The sequence below is a fragment of the Oncorhynchus tshawytscha genome, linkage group LG12, assembly GCF_018296145.1.
Source record: "Oncorhynchus tshawytscha isolate Ot180627B linkage group LG12, Otsh_v2.0, whole genome shotgun sequence".
Taxonomy (NCBI): Eukaryota; Metazoa; Chordata; class Actinopteri; order Salmoniformes; family Salmonidae; genus Oncorhynchus; species Oncorhynchus tshawytscha.
In genome coordinates, this window is record NC_056440.1 from 65,627,493 (window position 1) to 65,643,756 (window position 16,264).

A 16,264-nucleotide genomic window follows, 5' to 3' on the forward strand; every position below is an offset into this window, starting at 1 on the left:
AGAGAGCAGGAGATGGAAAGTGGGAGAGAGGGGGGTGGGAACAGAGAGAGAGAGACGTGGGGGGGATGGTCACATCCTCAGGCAGATTAATTGCCAGGCTCCTATCTTTGTATGGAATCTCTCCGTTCAAATGACTTTGAGGATCCCATTACACTGAGAAATATTACTCTAATAGACTATGCACATGATCTATACCACACAGGCTATAAATACTGCCTGCTTCACAATGGTGATCAGCTGTGATGAGGCACTTTAATATTGTAGTTGATTTACCAGCACAATGGGTGACGGCTCGGACAAAGTACCTTTTCAAAGGTTTGCATTTAAATGTCTTGAATGTTTAACCTTTTGTTTTTAAAAGTACTTGAAAATATATATATACTGTATTTAATTGTAGATGACTTGCTGTGACAACCACAGTATGAGCAACATGGATCAGGCAATGAAATATCCCCCATTTATTCATAATACTGTAATGCTGCCTGAAACGCTATCCAAGGTACTGAACAAACTGCTGGAGGGAATTATGGAACTTAGTAGACCATGCTGGTCAAAGGTAACTTAATTAATTATATAATTGGTGAGAGCTGTTATTGCTGGACAGGGATTAAATGTTGACAGACAAATGCACTTATAATGCACGTCAGTCCACAGTGACGCCACTGGCAAGGGGTTGCCGTGACAACGAGATGAGGGGGGCTACCTCCTTCTTTCCTCCCTGGCTGTCCCTGTGGAGCTGTATCAGGCTAATGCAGCGAGAAATGGGGACATTAAATATCTTGTTTTGTGCCCCCCGCTCACTCACACACTTTCTTTCTCCCTCCATTCCTTTCTCTAACACTCTCATACACTACACAATGTACAGAAATACTGTCTGTTGAGCCCTGAACAATCAATTGACCCAAACAAGCTGTAGTTGCTCTCAGCCTTACCTTGAGACTCTATGTCAAATGACACTTTCACACCCTTTTCCTGATTTGATTTGTTACAGCAGTGAACAAAACACCACATGCACAGGCAGGGGACAAGCTGTGTCAAATTTAGCACCAGGAGGACCAAGCTAACATGTTGACATCTGTGTGCGTGTGATTTCACTTGTTTGTTATTTGTTATTTGATTGTTTGAGATAAATGACTGTACATTAATGGCTCAACTAGAATTAGTGTATTATGTTTGATTGGTTTGTATATTTGGCAGGATCTCTTCAGTAAGTCAGACCCCTTTTTGGAAATATATCGAATCAACGATGATGGGACGGAACAGCTCGTTCACAGAACTGAGGTAATAGACACATTAATTCCTTCTCTCTGTATCTACCTCTCCTTCTCCATGTGTGGTGAAAGTTACTCATGTCTAATGTGCTCTTGCAGGTAATCAAAAACAACCTGAACCCCGTGTGGGAGCCCTTTAAAGTGTCTCTCATCTCTCTGTGTAGCTGTGATGAGGACAGGAAGCTCAAGGTAAGAAACACAGGAAGTCATAGTGTGATGGTTTAACATGGCTGCTGTGGTATTTATTGATGAATGAATGAATGGAACTGGTGAATGAAGTAACTTACTGGTGAATGAACAGTCAATATCAGAAGGTTCTGTCTGTCACTGTCTGGTTGTGTCACAGTGCCTAGTCTGGGATTACGACTCCAGGGGAAAACACGACTTCATCGGAGAGTTTTATGCCACCTTCAGAGAAATGCAGAAAATTGGCGGTGGAAGCAAGGTCAGTCGAACGGAGAGAGAGTGCTGTCAGTCACTGTTGAAAGTTTGATGTGTGTCACTGATGTCCCACTTGTGACAGACAGAAATGGATGAAAGAAATGTCACGCTGCGGTTCTATGTTCTGCAAGTCATACCGCAGAAGTCATAACTCATTACTATGTTTCTGTATGTATTGTCTACCTCTTGTGTTAAAGGTCACATGGGATTGCATGAATCCAAAGTACAAACTGAAGAAAAAGAACTACAAGAACTCTGGGGTGGTCATCCTCAGTGATCTCAAGGTTAGAGCCAACCGTTACAGCTCCTGCTCAGCAACTCTCCACTATCGAATACATCGAGAATCATCCCCATCTCTGTGCTATTCGGTTGTACTCTCTCACAACATGTACACATAGTGCTAATTAATGAATATTGCTCATTTTAGAAATGCGATCTTCCTCAGTTTACTGTCCACCCCCACAACCCAAATCTGTAAATGACTACATCTGTGGGTGGCTGTCACCGTGCTTTCCCCCTATGTTTTTAGTTCGCAGGTCTTTTAAAAATGTTTTTTTTAAAATTGGTATAGCTGTTGGTGTGTCTCAGGCCTATCATTTTGATGATTTCATTTGGATTAATTAGTGTACTGCGCCCCAGCTCATGTGATTGTTGCTGTGTCTCAGTTTGAATCCTCTGCCGCCCCCACTGGGTGTGTGATCTCTAACTGGCATGGAGAGAACACACTGCACATCACAGAGCTGCTGCCCTCAGACTAAATGAAATCATCACCATTCTCCATGTTCATATGCTTACTACATAATACTTGTTTTCTAAACAGTGCATAGCTACTGAGATGTGGTTGAATAATAGTTTTAAAATACATACTTGTTCTTTTGTAAATGGACCAGCCATTGGTTAAAACTGGAATCCATCTAAAAACATTGAGTACTCCACCAAGTCCGAATTCCCCACCCTCTGGGGTTTAGTTTAAAAGCTTCTTCTCTGTTCTGCAGCTTCACAGAGTGTATTCCTTCCTGGACTACATCATGGGAGGATGCCAAATCCACTTTACAGTAAGTTGAGTAGCCAATGCGTGCACTAGCATATTATCATCACTTAGCAGCATGGTACAATGCTATGCTAACCTTCAAAGGTGTACAATCCACTGACTGCCTACACATTCTACACATATTAATGGTTGCTTGCCTTTGTTAAGGTATTGGAATAGACAATAAGCCTAGTATTCTAACCTGCCTGTGAAATTTAAACCAGTGTTCCATTTCCAGGCTAAGTGCTGTCATCAAGGCCAGTGTTTTGATTAAATGCTACATTCTCTAAGTGTGAAACATTACATTCTGCATTTTTTAACTAATGGAACATTACCTTGCTGACTGGCATTTTCCGGTGTGTCCGGATGCTTTTCTAACTGAAGACTAGCTCCTTAGAAGGATAACTGAGGCAATAATGAATATTCATTTAGGGGGAACTGCTATGTTAGGAGCACTGCTTCATTGTTGCATAGACAGCCTTAGGTATCACTTTCCACAGATGAAGAACACTATAGAAGTCCTTTGATAATGCACTAATGATTCAAACTAAAATACCTGCAGAATATTTGTATGATCATTTCCCTTGTTGAGAAGCTCTGCAGTTCTCCCTGTGCTCGTATCTTTAGCACTGCTGACGTCAAAGAAGTGAAATATCTCTGTCCTTGGCTGCTCCTTCTTACATGCCCTCAACGCATCCTGCACATATGTTGGTCGTATAAATTGCGCTGAGAACATCTGCGCAATGACTGGACATAAAAAAATTGAAATTTAACAGACGGCTTCAGCAATGTTCATTTACATATTTTGTAATAACATCTGCGCTATGCTGATCTAGCTGCCGAAGCACGGCATCATGGCTGGAACACAGAAGTCCGACCAGTGGAGGTGGGCTGCAGAGGTTTTGTGGCAACATCTACAACCAGACTGCTTAGAGACCTGGGAATTAAGGGCCAGAGCCAGCGTTCGGCAATCAAAGCTGTATCGGAGGCGGCAGAAGGCAGCAGTCAGTGGCTCTGGATGAAGAGGAAAGACCCCGGCTGGGCCCCGAAGTGAGAGGGCCAGGAGGTATGCGGTCAACAATGCTTGACTCAGGGAGGAGGACGCCCCTGCCATGCATAGTCCCATGGGATGTTGGCTATCAACAACAAGGCAACTCCTATGACTAATTGGGAATGGGACGCAAGCGTAGGATTGATCACCCTGTCGCTGGCCGCCTTTGGGGAGGGTGTATAGTGTGAAAGGCCGAAACACCCTAGGAACCAAAGGTACACTACTGACGATGCGCTCCCCAAATTTCACCACGCTCACTGTTCATTAACTCTTGGAAGTGCTTGCACAAAGGATAGTAACATCTCATCCTGTGTTCTTGGAATCTTAGATATTTTTTTCACCATATATTAGACAGATTCATTAGCGTAAGCAGTTATGCTTGAGGACATGATTGCGATGATATTACAGTATTTAAGGCTATGAGGCTGCTCCCGGGTTGAAAAGTCAAGTCACTCAAAGACGCAGGCTCCAGACACTTACACAATGGAAGTCAGTTGATTTGTCATAATCGTCCTCTATAGGAACACCAGTTTAACAGAGCACTGTACAGAATAGCCTGCTTCAACACAGGTAGACTCTAGGTCTAGTGTTTTATGGTGTTTGGTTTGTTTACAGTCTTCTATGAATCTGTCATTGCTCTAGGTGGCCATTGACTTCACAGCCTCCAACGGAGACCCACGGAACAGCTGCTCCCTACACTACATCAACCCGTACCAGCCCAATGAGTATCTGAAGGCTTTGATAGCAGTGGGGGAGATCTGTCAGGATTATGACAGGTTAGTCAGCACCATGCCTCTCTGCCCAGCCTCTCATCCTGATCTCTATCTGTGGGGCTGCTCTCTGTACGTCTATCAATGGGAAATTCAACTTTTTACATTCAATTCGGTAGATGTCTCATAATGTACCGAGCCAGTGGTTCTACTTCATCTAATTCCCAGCTATGAGGAGATAATGGAAATCGTGGAATGCTGAAATAGAACAGAATTCTGAGGATTCTTTCAACTACTCACTGAAGCATGAGTTGGAAAATGAGTGACAGAGTTAAACAATGATAAGGCCTCGATTCAATCAGATCCAGTGATAACTCACGTTGTTTGGGCGGTGTTGAAGGTGTAACTGCGTTATGAGTCTGCAAATCGGTGAGTGGCTGTTCTTGTGTGTTTAAAAATCACTCCCTTCCTATTATCCCTACGGCGTTAGATCAAAACTGCGATAGAAAGTGTGCATGTTTTCATGTTAATTTGGATGGGGATAGGCTATCAGTCTAATTGAGGTGTAGACAACATAACATCACACGTTCGAGTGTCTGAAATTGTAATGCGACTGCATGAACTTCTTACACGGCTGCATGGGATTTGTCGGATATAAAGTTGGGTGTGGTTTTGCTGCATCCAATGGCAGTGTCTGAAATAAGGTAAGGCAAGGAACCGCTTGTGGATTTGACACCACCAAAGCAACCGCTACGCAGATAGAATCTAACACAGTCAGCCACTTGATGTCATACATTTCCTCCATGTAATCTAAGACTTTTGCCAGATAATACGAAACTGCAACATTTTTTTATTTTTTTTATTCATGCGTTAAAATTACTAAGGTCCACCTGCAATTCTCATGCCCACTGCCATCACTTTCATTAAGTCCTTATATTTCCACCTTACTAGGAGGAAATTAGAACAAACAAATTGCTTTACACAGACATTGGCAATGCATGAGGAGGCCCTGGGGAAATCTCAGAGGAAGGCAGAATCAGCGTTTGAGTTGAGGCTGGTCTGCTTAGTTACTGCTGCCGCTGCCGTTTCTGCTACCGTTGTTGGAATGTGCACAAAGTGAGATGGTTCCAAGTGCAGTAGACAGCAGGTCTTGTTCCATCTGTGGCGGCGGGTGCAGAGGATAGGACACCCATCCTGGTGTAGTGGCACAGCAGGAATAGCAGAGTCAGGGAGGGACAGCAGCAGGATGGGCAGAGGAGAGGCAGCAGCAGAGCCATGGAGAGATGGCAGAAGGATGCACAGGGCTCTCAAGGGTTTGGGGAGATAATGGTTTCAATGGCTGGGGGTATTATAATGTGTGTGTGTGGTCACATTACTCTCTGTATACAGTATTTGTTAAGGATATGTAATTGACTGGTATTATAGTTACACTTCTAATTTCTAAATGACTAATTCAATATTTATTCCATATACACCAGAGTTATCGGGGGAAGTCTTGTCAGACACTGGTTAATTAGTAACAAATTATTTAGAATTTGGTCTCTTGTCTGTCGGCACAGAGCCAAATGAGGATTTACACTGAGTCATGCCAGTGTTGGCTCCTCCTGTTGAATGTGTGGAGAACGTTGGCTGCCTAATTAATAAAGTACAAGAGATAACTCTAGAACAGCAGAAGACCTGTTGGAGAGACACAGACTCTAGCTACCTGGAAAATAGATGTGAAGGTAGCTAACTCAGTTTGGTGTTGGGTGTCACAAACATGCCTTTAAGTGTTGCGCCTGCGTTACATATTGTGGGTTATCTCCTCCCACGTCAGGCTGTTATTCAGGTGCACAACGTGGGCATGCAGGCCTCTTGTGGGGAACATCAGGTGATGTGTGATCACATTTACAGAGTAGGAGCTGGATTAGGAGCCGGGCACCTTTTGCTCTGTGTGGGAAGTGGCTGGTTCTCCTACTGAGAGGGGAACGGGGCTCAGTGAAGACACCCGCCTGCAAGATCCGCTCTCACACCATGTCACGTGGAAGTGAGAAAGAGGTGCCACCACGGAGCCCACATGTTTGTGCCGTCCTCATTAACAGGCCTGGGAACAACATCACATCTGGCTCTCCCACTCTCCTTACTGGTGTCATGTTGAAATATAGCTGTCTAACGGGGTGGTAATCCTCCAGAGCATAGCAGTCTCTACTTGGGACTTATCACTTAATGCAGACATGTGTTGCTGAAGAAAACACTTGAGAAAAGACACTTAGTACAGACACGTGCTGCTTAAGAAAACACTTGAGGAAAGACACCTAGTACAGACATGTGCTGCTTAAGAAAACACTTGAGGCAGACTACTCCACACACACTGAACCAACCTGTAGGTTGTAATGTTTAATCCAGGCTCAATTGGAAATAGGATCCTAAAACGTTGAGCACAATCAAAGAGAATATGTATACCACTACACAGAAAGGCCACTTCCCAGAGAATGTCTACTTTATCTGAGAAAACCATAGTCAGACTTGAAAGCCCGTTTCTTTCACTCTCTGTCTGTGCTCGGTACTTGTGGCACCTCTACATTTTCTCAAACACCAGGTTCTATTCCCACAAAGTATTACACTGACAGATAGAACAGAGAAGTTCCAAGCATCAGAACTAAGTAGCAGTAGCTCCGGTGGAAGTATTTGTACAGCCTCTTCTCTTGATACTTCAGGAGCTATGGAACATGTGACAGAGGAGAAAAGTAAGATAAATCGCTGAGGCAACTTTTGAGAAGCTGTTTCAGGTCCATCTCGCCGTCATTGTAATGAGCTTTCTGTTTGGACAAAACACAGCAGACTAGATGGAATAGAAAGATACAAGAACAGCAGTATGTCAAAGATGGCTATTCAAGGCAGAGATATCAGACATGAGTGGTTTGAATTGTATTATAGAACTTGAAACTGGCTTTGCCACCGCCGAGCAGAGAGAATGTTGTGGGCTCATTTCTCATTCGCCCATTGTGATGATCTCCCTTGCATTACATACAATAATTAACAAAACTACCCGCCCAACCTGACCCTGCATGCAGTTTAGTCACTCATTTGTCATGATTTGCTGTCAGAGAAAATGTGTTTTTGGCGCGTTGTGTTGCAGCCAATTTTGTTCTCGTACACCTCCATAGCTCCTGCAGGTTATTCATGTCCTTTCTCCTGGATAGCTCTGTCATGTGGGATTCATTTAAAGCAGGATTAGCCATTTACAGAATCTGCTTAAATCTCCCGATGGAGGGTGGTGGGAGAGAGAAGGTCCACTTTCCCCTCTTTCTTCATCTGAGGATTAAGGAGTTGAGGATTAAGGAGATTAAGGACCAAAGTGTTGATGGAGGGAACAAAGAGAGCATTTCAATAACTCAACTGGGGGCAGAGAGAGAAATCACGTCTGCTGCTTTCCTTCATTGATCCTAGCTGTTTTACCAGCTCTCTTTTCCCTGGGTTGATAGAGAGATGGGGCCTTGAGATTCTGTTCTTAGAGGGATGTCTGAGCATCTTCCTCTAGTGGACAGAACAGAGTCTGTGTCAAAATCAAATTGTATTTGTCACATACACATTGTTAGCAGATATTAATGCGAGTGTAGTGAAATGCTTGTCCTTCTAGTTCCGATTGCAGCAATATCTAAGAGCTTCCCAACAATGACCTAATACACACATCTAAAGGGGTGAATGAGAATATGTAAATGTATAGGTGAGCGATAGCCGAGCAGCATAGGCCAGGTACAATAGGTGGTATAAAATACAGTATACACATGATATGAGTAATGTAAGATATGTTAACATTATTAATGTGTCATTGTTTAATGTGACTAGTGATCCATTTATTAAAGTGGCCAGTGATTGGGTCAATGTTGCAGCCTCTCTGAGTTAGTGATTGCTGTTTAGCGGTCTGATTGTCTTGAGATAGAATGAAAAACAGCTTCTCTCGGTCCCAGCTTTGATGCACCTGTACTGACCTCGCCTTCTGGATGGTAGTGGTGGGAACAGGAAGTGGCTCGGGTGGTTGATGTCCTTGATGATCTTTTTGTCTTTTCTGTGACATCGGGTCATGCAGGGCAGGTAGTTTGCCCCGATGATGCGTTGTGCAGACCGCACCACCCTCTGGAGAGCCTTGTGGTTGAGGGCAGAGCAGTTTGCCGTACCAGGCTGTGATACAGCCCGACAGGATGCTCTCAATTGTGCATCTGTAAAAGTTTATCAGGGTTTTGGGTGACAAGCCACATTTCTTCAGCCTCCTGAGGTTGAAGAGGCGTTGTTGCGTCTTCTTCACCACACTGTCTGTGTGGGTGGACCACTTCAGTTTGTCTGTGATGTGCACGCCGAGGAACTTTAAACTTTCCACCTTCTCCACTGCTGTCCCTACAATGTGGATAGGGGGTGCACCCTCTGCTGTTTCCTGAAGTCCATGATCATCTCCATTGTTTTGTTGATGTTGAGTGAGATGTTGTTTTCCTGACACCACACTCCGAGGGCCCTCACCTCCTCCCTGTAAACCACTAAACAGAAAATACTCACCCACAACTCAAAATGGGAAAACAGGCTACATAAGTATGGTTCTCAATCAGTGAAAACGATTGCCAGCTGCCTCTGATTGGGAACCATACCACGCCAAACACATAGAGATATAAAACATAGAATGCCCACCCCAACTCACACCCTGACCAAACTAAAATAGAGACATAAGAAAGGAACTAAGGTCAGGACGTGACAATTACTATGTTTAGCACAGAGATGATCATTCTTAATTCCCAAGGGTAGATGATGAGACAAGAATGGTTTTATCATCTGTTTTTCCATTACTTTGCCTTTAATGTGCTGGAGAACGTATCAATCAGCCAGCGAATTAAAGTTCAGAGTAAAGGGAAAGCGTTAGTTGTCTCTAATGAGGGCTTACAGGCAAATCTTCAATTGAATGCTTATTACTTCCTGCTTTAGCGTTCCCAGCCCATGTCATCACTCTCGCCCCTTCCTGCTGCAGTAAATAAATTAAAACAGCTCCTTTCAAATGCTGATGGATGAAACCAAGATGTTATTATGGAGATGTTCATTCAGATTGCCACGGTGCTCGAGAATCCACTTTTTTTCTGCATGAAAAATGTCCTGATAGCAGAGACAAAATCATGCATTTAGGCAGTATTACTAATGTGATGGAAAAGAAGCTAACACAGCCCAGCACACATGTTCACAGTGCCATGGATTGGAGAGTGATAGATACAGCTCTCCTTCTCTGAGGGAATGTGTGTGTCTCACTAATCATTCCATCTCACATTTGAATCATTTCTTAAACCCTCTCTTTTTGCCGTTGCATTATGAGGACTCCTGATTTGTCTCTTGTCTCGGCTCGCATACTGCTCAGTGAGCCCCACAGCATACCATGTGATCAGATCTACTGTATGTCTAGTGGTATTTCCCAGCAGGCATTGCTTCTGTCCTACTGTGTCTTACACTCTCATTCTCCCCCACAGTTCCTGCTTTCATTCCTCTAGTGCAGTGCTCTCCTGCCCTCCTGACAAAGAGTAATGCATTCAATATGCAGAGCATATTCTACTACATCAGCTCATCATATTAGAATGATACCGATAATGATGTGGGGAATACAGCAATTGTGACGGCACAATAACCACTTGGTGGCGGAGAGTAACATAATCTCAACCCATAGGTGCAAACTGACAGCTGGAACACAGACGCAATTCTTAAATTGTCATTTGAGTGTCCTAACTGATTGAATTGTATACAAGACTTAAAAGGAGGGATTTGCAGTGTAGTTTGTCCTGTGTGGAAGAGATAAATTACAGTAATGTTCTTGACAAGTATCTTCAATTTTATCAGTGACAGTGTGTTCTCTATTGTAACAGTGACAACAGTATTATTGTATGATTGATTTACTCTACTTTACATTTTAGTGACAAAAGATTTTCCGCCTTGGGATTTGGTGCCAGAATTCCACCCAATTACGAGGTGAGTATTATCTTGTTTAGTTGTTATAATCTTTCCTCCACTGCTTATTTTCCATCTCTCCTCTTGGTATTTTCCCATACCTTAAGTCTATATTGAATGGCTGATTGCCCTATTTCCTGACACCATTTGTCACTGTTAATGTCTCACATTTCAAATTCATAATTGAGTAGTATTTTTGTTCACAAGCCCCTTCTCTGGAAATACCTGTCCCTGAGAAAATAAGATGCTCTGAGGAAATTAAAATAATGGCAAGCAGGCAGTGTGGCGCAAGGCTCCTTGGTGTTGATGGCCACTTGTCAGAAGGTTTCAGGAGCGAGAGAGGGGCGTTGTTTTAGCAGATTTGCCATGGAGAACAGCGACTCCGCTGTTGTTTTAACTAGCACCCTGGGGAGAGGGTTTGAAGTGCCGCACGTGCGCACACATACGCACACACACCGCTTTCAGACACAGACTGCTTCCAGAGATAGAGAATCACATTACAGGCACACTGAATTACTGGCAGGTCAACAGACAGAGAAAAGAAGGCTATCAGGATCTGCTTCTGTTCTGTGCATTGGCTTTTAAATAGACTTGACTACTGTAAGTTCTGTAATTATGGCTTAATGGCATCTGTCTTGTCAAAGGTACATACACTGGACCTAAAAGACTGTTGTTTTGATTGGATAGAAAAATGCCACTATTTCTGTACCCCAGGCTGCTAAAATGCTTCAAAATCAGTAAATTCAGCAATAGTTCAAGAGCCCAAAGCTGTTGTATTTACCCAAAATAGTAAACGCTTTCAAAAGGCTGTGTGGCTGTGGCTTTGTTCAATAAGATAACTGGACCACTTAATATCAGGAACATGATTATTCTCATACTCAAAGTAAGCTTTATGTGGACTTATGGTCCTATATTTTCATTTATTCCAAAGCTACTTCAGACATTCAAAAGATTGTACAATGTGGACTGAAATAAATGAGTGTCCTTTAAGACCCCATTTGTATTTAAATTGAGGCATAGGGATTTTGTGTCTACACTAATTTCCAGTACAACCGTGTCTGACTTTTTAAAATTTCCCAACAAACAGGTGTCCCATGACTTTGCCATAAATTTCAACCCAGAGGACGATGAATGTGAAGGTAAGAGAGATGAAGCCTCCTCTGGGTACCTTATACTTCTGAACATCTCCACAGCTCTGCCCAACCCTCCATCAATCTCTACCACTGACATTTTACAATGAAAAATTTGCATAGAAGATAACATGTGGAGTTTGAGTGCTTTTCCCGCTCTCAGAACCCATCTTTAATGGACACAGATCCCTACAAATTCACATTTCCAGTAATACTTTGATCCTTAGTTATTTTACTCCAGCCCACCTGCCTCTCTCCCTTCCTCCCTCCGTCCCTCAATGTGCTACTTCAAGGTGTGTACCCACAGTGGAACGTGTGTGTGTGTGTGTGTGTGTGTGTGTGTGTGTGTGTGTGTGTGTGTGTGTTCAGAGATTCAGGGGGTGGTGGAGGCCTACCAGAACTGCCTGCCTAAGATCCAGCTGTATGGCCCCACCAACGTCTCTCCCATCATCAGCAGGATAGCCAAGCTGTCAGCAGGAGAGGAGACCATCAAAGATGCCTCAGTAAGTGTCCCTTTACTGCTGTAATGGAGTGATGTACAGTACAGGCCTGCATGATATGGAGAAAAATGCAAATATCCATAACTGATATCCCACCCATTGAATCTCCATGGATGAGCTGTCTCAGGCTCAGCTCAGCTTTTACCCAATTAATACCAGTCAGCTAAGACAGACCATGTAGGTGTATGATTGAGTGTAGAAATGAAAAACATAATAGTGATGTCATTCACTATTAAATGTTTTTGTCTAATTAAGTGATTATGTCTCTAGAAGCCGGTGTTTGGAGGAAATTGGCACAGTTGTTGTTAGTCTCAGGCCGGCAAACCATGCCAATATATCCTCCAAACACCGTATTTGAGGGAATTATCACTTTTATACAACGGGATACCAACTAAATAAAATAATGATTGACATATTTCCATTAAAAACGTTATTTAGATACATTTTTTCATACTACTTCCACAAGATATTGTCCAAATCGTCAAATCTAGGATTGCTGCCCAAGCCGGCTGGCTCGTTTACTGGAGACACGACCCAGTTAAGTCTTTTTATTCTATATCTATGGACCTTTGTTCTAAATGTTCCGTTGTCATGCTGGTTGGCAACGTTCTTATACCCTTATCTTTAGCTAGCCAACTTGGGCTAACACAGTCACATCAAACAGTGCAGCCAGAATAACAGAAAAGTAGCTGCATTTGTGTTTGTTTAAACTGTTTTCTAGTAACAGTTATTTGGATACATCCATAACAATGAGCTAATGATGAGCTATTTCGCCTGGCATAGAACATTTGCTCTCTCACAGTTAACTGTTTGGAGGAGCTAGCCAATGACACAGCTAACACAATTACTTCAAACTGAAGCTGGAAAGACCGCAAACTAGCTGCATTTTGTTTAGTTTGACCTGTTTTTCTATGGACATTTGTTTGTATATATATCCATAAAAACTATGCTGATTTATGATTTCAACTGGCTGAGAAAAGCTGCCTGTCTGTCTCATCCTGACTCCCGAGTCCCGACACGTTGATTACAATCAAACAGCTGGAGATCGAATCTCAATATTGAAACAATGTTACAAATATCAAAGAGACTGACAGCAAGGTTTATACAAATCTCTGCTGTTGAAAACCAAATACTAGTCTAAAAGAAATGGGTGATCAAGTTTATAAATTGTCTGGTTGGGCTGATGAGACAGTGTATTGCGCAGTGAGATGGAACAGTAAATAGGCATTTCATAGCCTTAGTCGGTGCTAACTTGTGGAATAGACACTGTCTGGAACACGGTTTTAACCAATCAGCATCCAGGATTAGACCAACCCATTATATAAATCTGTTATAATTTATTGAGGTTCTGCATAAGAACCTTTTTAAAATCTCTCAATGAAACGCGGCACAGATTGAGTTAACAAGAATGCCCAAGGCCTTTAATATCAATGTGTTCCTACATTAGTTTGCCCTCTGGCTATTCCCATTACATTTGAAACACTTTTCCATCATTCTGGCCATTTCTTCTGCTTTGTCCTTGTACTGATCTTCATTTATTATTCAATCATCCCTTCTTCTGATCAATAAATGAGACCAAAGGATCAATGCAAAGAGAATTCAGGACATGAGTTAACTGCAGCCGGGGCACTTGAATCCCTAGGGACTCATGGGACATCTGAGAGGAGAATACACTCATAGACCTCATATGTAAAATCCATTGGCAAATGTAGGATACATGTAGATGTTGAGGATTTTCTCATTCATATTGATATCCTGCAGGGAAAGAGAGAGGTGTTGATGGGACTAGAGATGAATACATTATGACTTTTCTCAGTGTTTCTCAGTGGGAGCAGTCAGATTTCAGAGGATAACGTGTTACACAGAGAGAAGCCAAGGGCACTGAAGTGTGTGGTGACAAAAGGTCAACACGCAACCGCAACCCTCTCCTCTCTCCTCCAGCGTTACCACATCCTGCTGATCCTCACGGATGGCGTGGTGACAGACATGGCAGACACACGCGAGGCCATCGTGCGAGCCTCCTACCAGCCCCTGTCCATCATTATCGTTGGTGTGGGCAATGCAGACTTCACAGACATGCAGATCCTGGACGGGGATGACGGGGTGCTGCGCTCACCCAAAGGAGAGCCCGTCCTCCGAGACATTGTGCAGTTTGTGCCCTTCAGAGACTTCAAAACGGTCAGTATTGCCCTCCTTCCCTTTCGTTGTCTATACCTCCAACTTCCAACCAAGCCAAGAAAGAACAGAGGTGTGGGTCTCAAAAGATCTCAGAAACTGCACTACTTTTTATAATAGCGATGCTGGCGGCCATTAAGTCTCCCAGTGTGACCTCCAAAGGGGGGGTAATAGCATTACCCTCCAATGGGGCTTTGAATCCATGCTAACAGCCAGGCAGCCTCTCATTTGCTGGCCTTGCCAGTGCTACAGATGGAGGAGCTTCAGAAAACCCTCCTAAGAAAAATAAATGTTGTCACCAGGAAAGAAAATCCATTAATTTCGAAAAGTTATGATGAAAAATGCAAAAATGCCTCAAAGCTTGATGCGATTTGTCTGTATGCTCCCCAAAGCTCTCTTTCATTTTGACCGCTGCTCAAGCAACGGAAAACACAAATCACTCTTTCCATTCTTCCTTTGTTAGGTTAAAACACAATTTGCCCAGAGTTTCATTGGATTTAGGTGCCACTGAAAATGATTGCTTTAACCGTTTGGGGTCTTGTGCCAGAACTGTCCAGACTACAGCTGTGTTCTATTTTTCACAGGCCTCGCCCGCTGCCTTAGCCAAATGTGTCCTGGCGGAAGTGCCCAACCAAGTGGTGGAGTACTACAGTCACAAGGCCATCTGCCCCATGCCGCCTGTCCCATCATGTGACTCTCCCACCTCCCTTGCCAACACCCCTACAGAATCACTGCCAGCAGTGGGGACCACGGCCTGACCACATCTCAGTCCAGCAGAGAGAGAGAGAGAGAGAGAGAGAGAGAGAGGGTGCATATCGCTGCTCTGGACCAAGAACCATGGTCATTAATATTAGTGTTGTTATCATTCCTTTTTCATTCGTACAGCGTTCACACACAGACTAGAAACTGAAACCTTTGGATTTTTTTCTCTCTCCGTTCGGCTCATGTCCCTCTGCCTGGCTGTGCATCCATCTGCCTGTTCAGCATGATGCTGGAGCCTTCGTCCTCTTCCTCCTGTTTTGGGGATGCATGCAGGTGAATCCCTCCCAGAGTTGATCAACTATGGTCACATGCTCTCTGTCCCCTTCTACCCTGATACTGGCACCTCGGCCCTCAGTTGATTTTTCTATGACTTCTAAGGTTCTCCAAGGCGTCAGTCTGCTTCTCCTCTGTGTCCATTTTGCTCTGCTGCGTCTCTCTAAGTCTTACTGCCCATCACTGGTGTTGTCAGAAGAGCCTGTCAACTGAAGGGAGGGGGGGGGATCTAAACATATCAAACCACATGAGTCTTTCAATTATGTGGAAAGAGATTTAGGTAAAACTTTATTTTACTATTCCAACACGATGCCTGCACAGAAAAGGTAGTCATATACAGTACCAGTCAAGTTTGGACACATCTACTCATTCAAGGGTTTTTCTTTATTTTTACTGTTTTCAAGGAATGATAGTTTTCATATGGAATCATTAGTAATTTTAAACAAATCTGTTTTTTTCTTCAAAGTGGCCACCCTTTGCCTTGATGATAGCTTAGAACACACTTGGCATTCTCTCAACCAGCTTCATGAGGTAGTCACCTGGAATATATTTCAATTAACAGGTGTGCCTTGTTAATTTGTGGAATTTCTTTCCTTAATGAGCCAAAAAGTTGTGTTTTGAAAAGGTAGGGGTGGTATACAGGAGATGTACTATTTGGTAAAAATGCATATTATTGCAAGAACAGCTCAAATAAGCTAAGAGAAACGACAGTCCATTACTTTATGGTCAGTCAATCCAGAAAACTGCAGTCGCAAAAACCATTGAATTAACAGCCCAAATAAATGCTTCACAGAGTTTGAGTAGCAGACATCTCAAAAACCACTGTTCAGAGGAGACTGCGTATATCAGGCCTTCATGGTCGAATTGCTGCGAAGAAACCACTACTAAAGGACACCAATAATAAGAAGAAACTTGCTTTGGCCAGGAAACACTAGCAATGGACATTAGACTGGTGGAAATCTGGTCTTT

General features: G+C 43.2%; 1 protein-coding gene across 1 annotated transcript in view; it reads left to right on the forward strand.

The window, feature by feature from the left end:
- The window catches only part of LOC112263696 (copine-7), a 39,414-nt gene extending 23,724 nt beyond the window's left edge, over nt 1-15,690 (forward strand). The window contains exons 6-16 of the mRNA XM_024440213.2: nt 1,198-1,281; nt 1,371-1,460; nt 1,618-1,716; nt 1,910-1,996; nt 2,708-2,767; nt 4,436-4,569; nt 10,422-10,476; nt 11,543-11,594; nt 11,955-12,088; nt 14,027-14,263; nt 14,845-15,690. Coding sequence (XP_024295981.1) covers nt 1,198-1,281; nt 1,371-1,460; nt 1,618-1,716; nt 1,910-1,996; nt 2,708-2,767; nt 4,436-4,569; nt 10,422-10,476; nt 11,543-11,594; nt 11,955-12,088; nt 14,027-14,263; nt 14,845-15,018 — 1,206 coding nt within the window. The 3' untranslated portion in view covers nt 15,019-15,690. The remainder of the gene's footprint in view (nt 1-1,197; nt 1,282-1,370; nt 1,461-1,617; nt 1,717-1,909; nt 1,997-2,707; nt 2,768-4,435; nt 4,570-10,421; nt 10,477-11,542; nt 11,595-11,954; nt 12,089-14,026; nt 14,264-14,844) is intronic.
- The last annotated feature ends 574 nt before the right edge of the window (nt 15,691-16,264 follow it).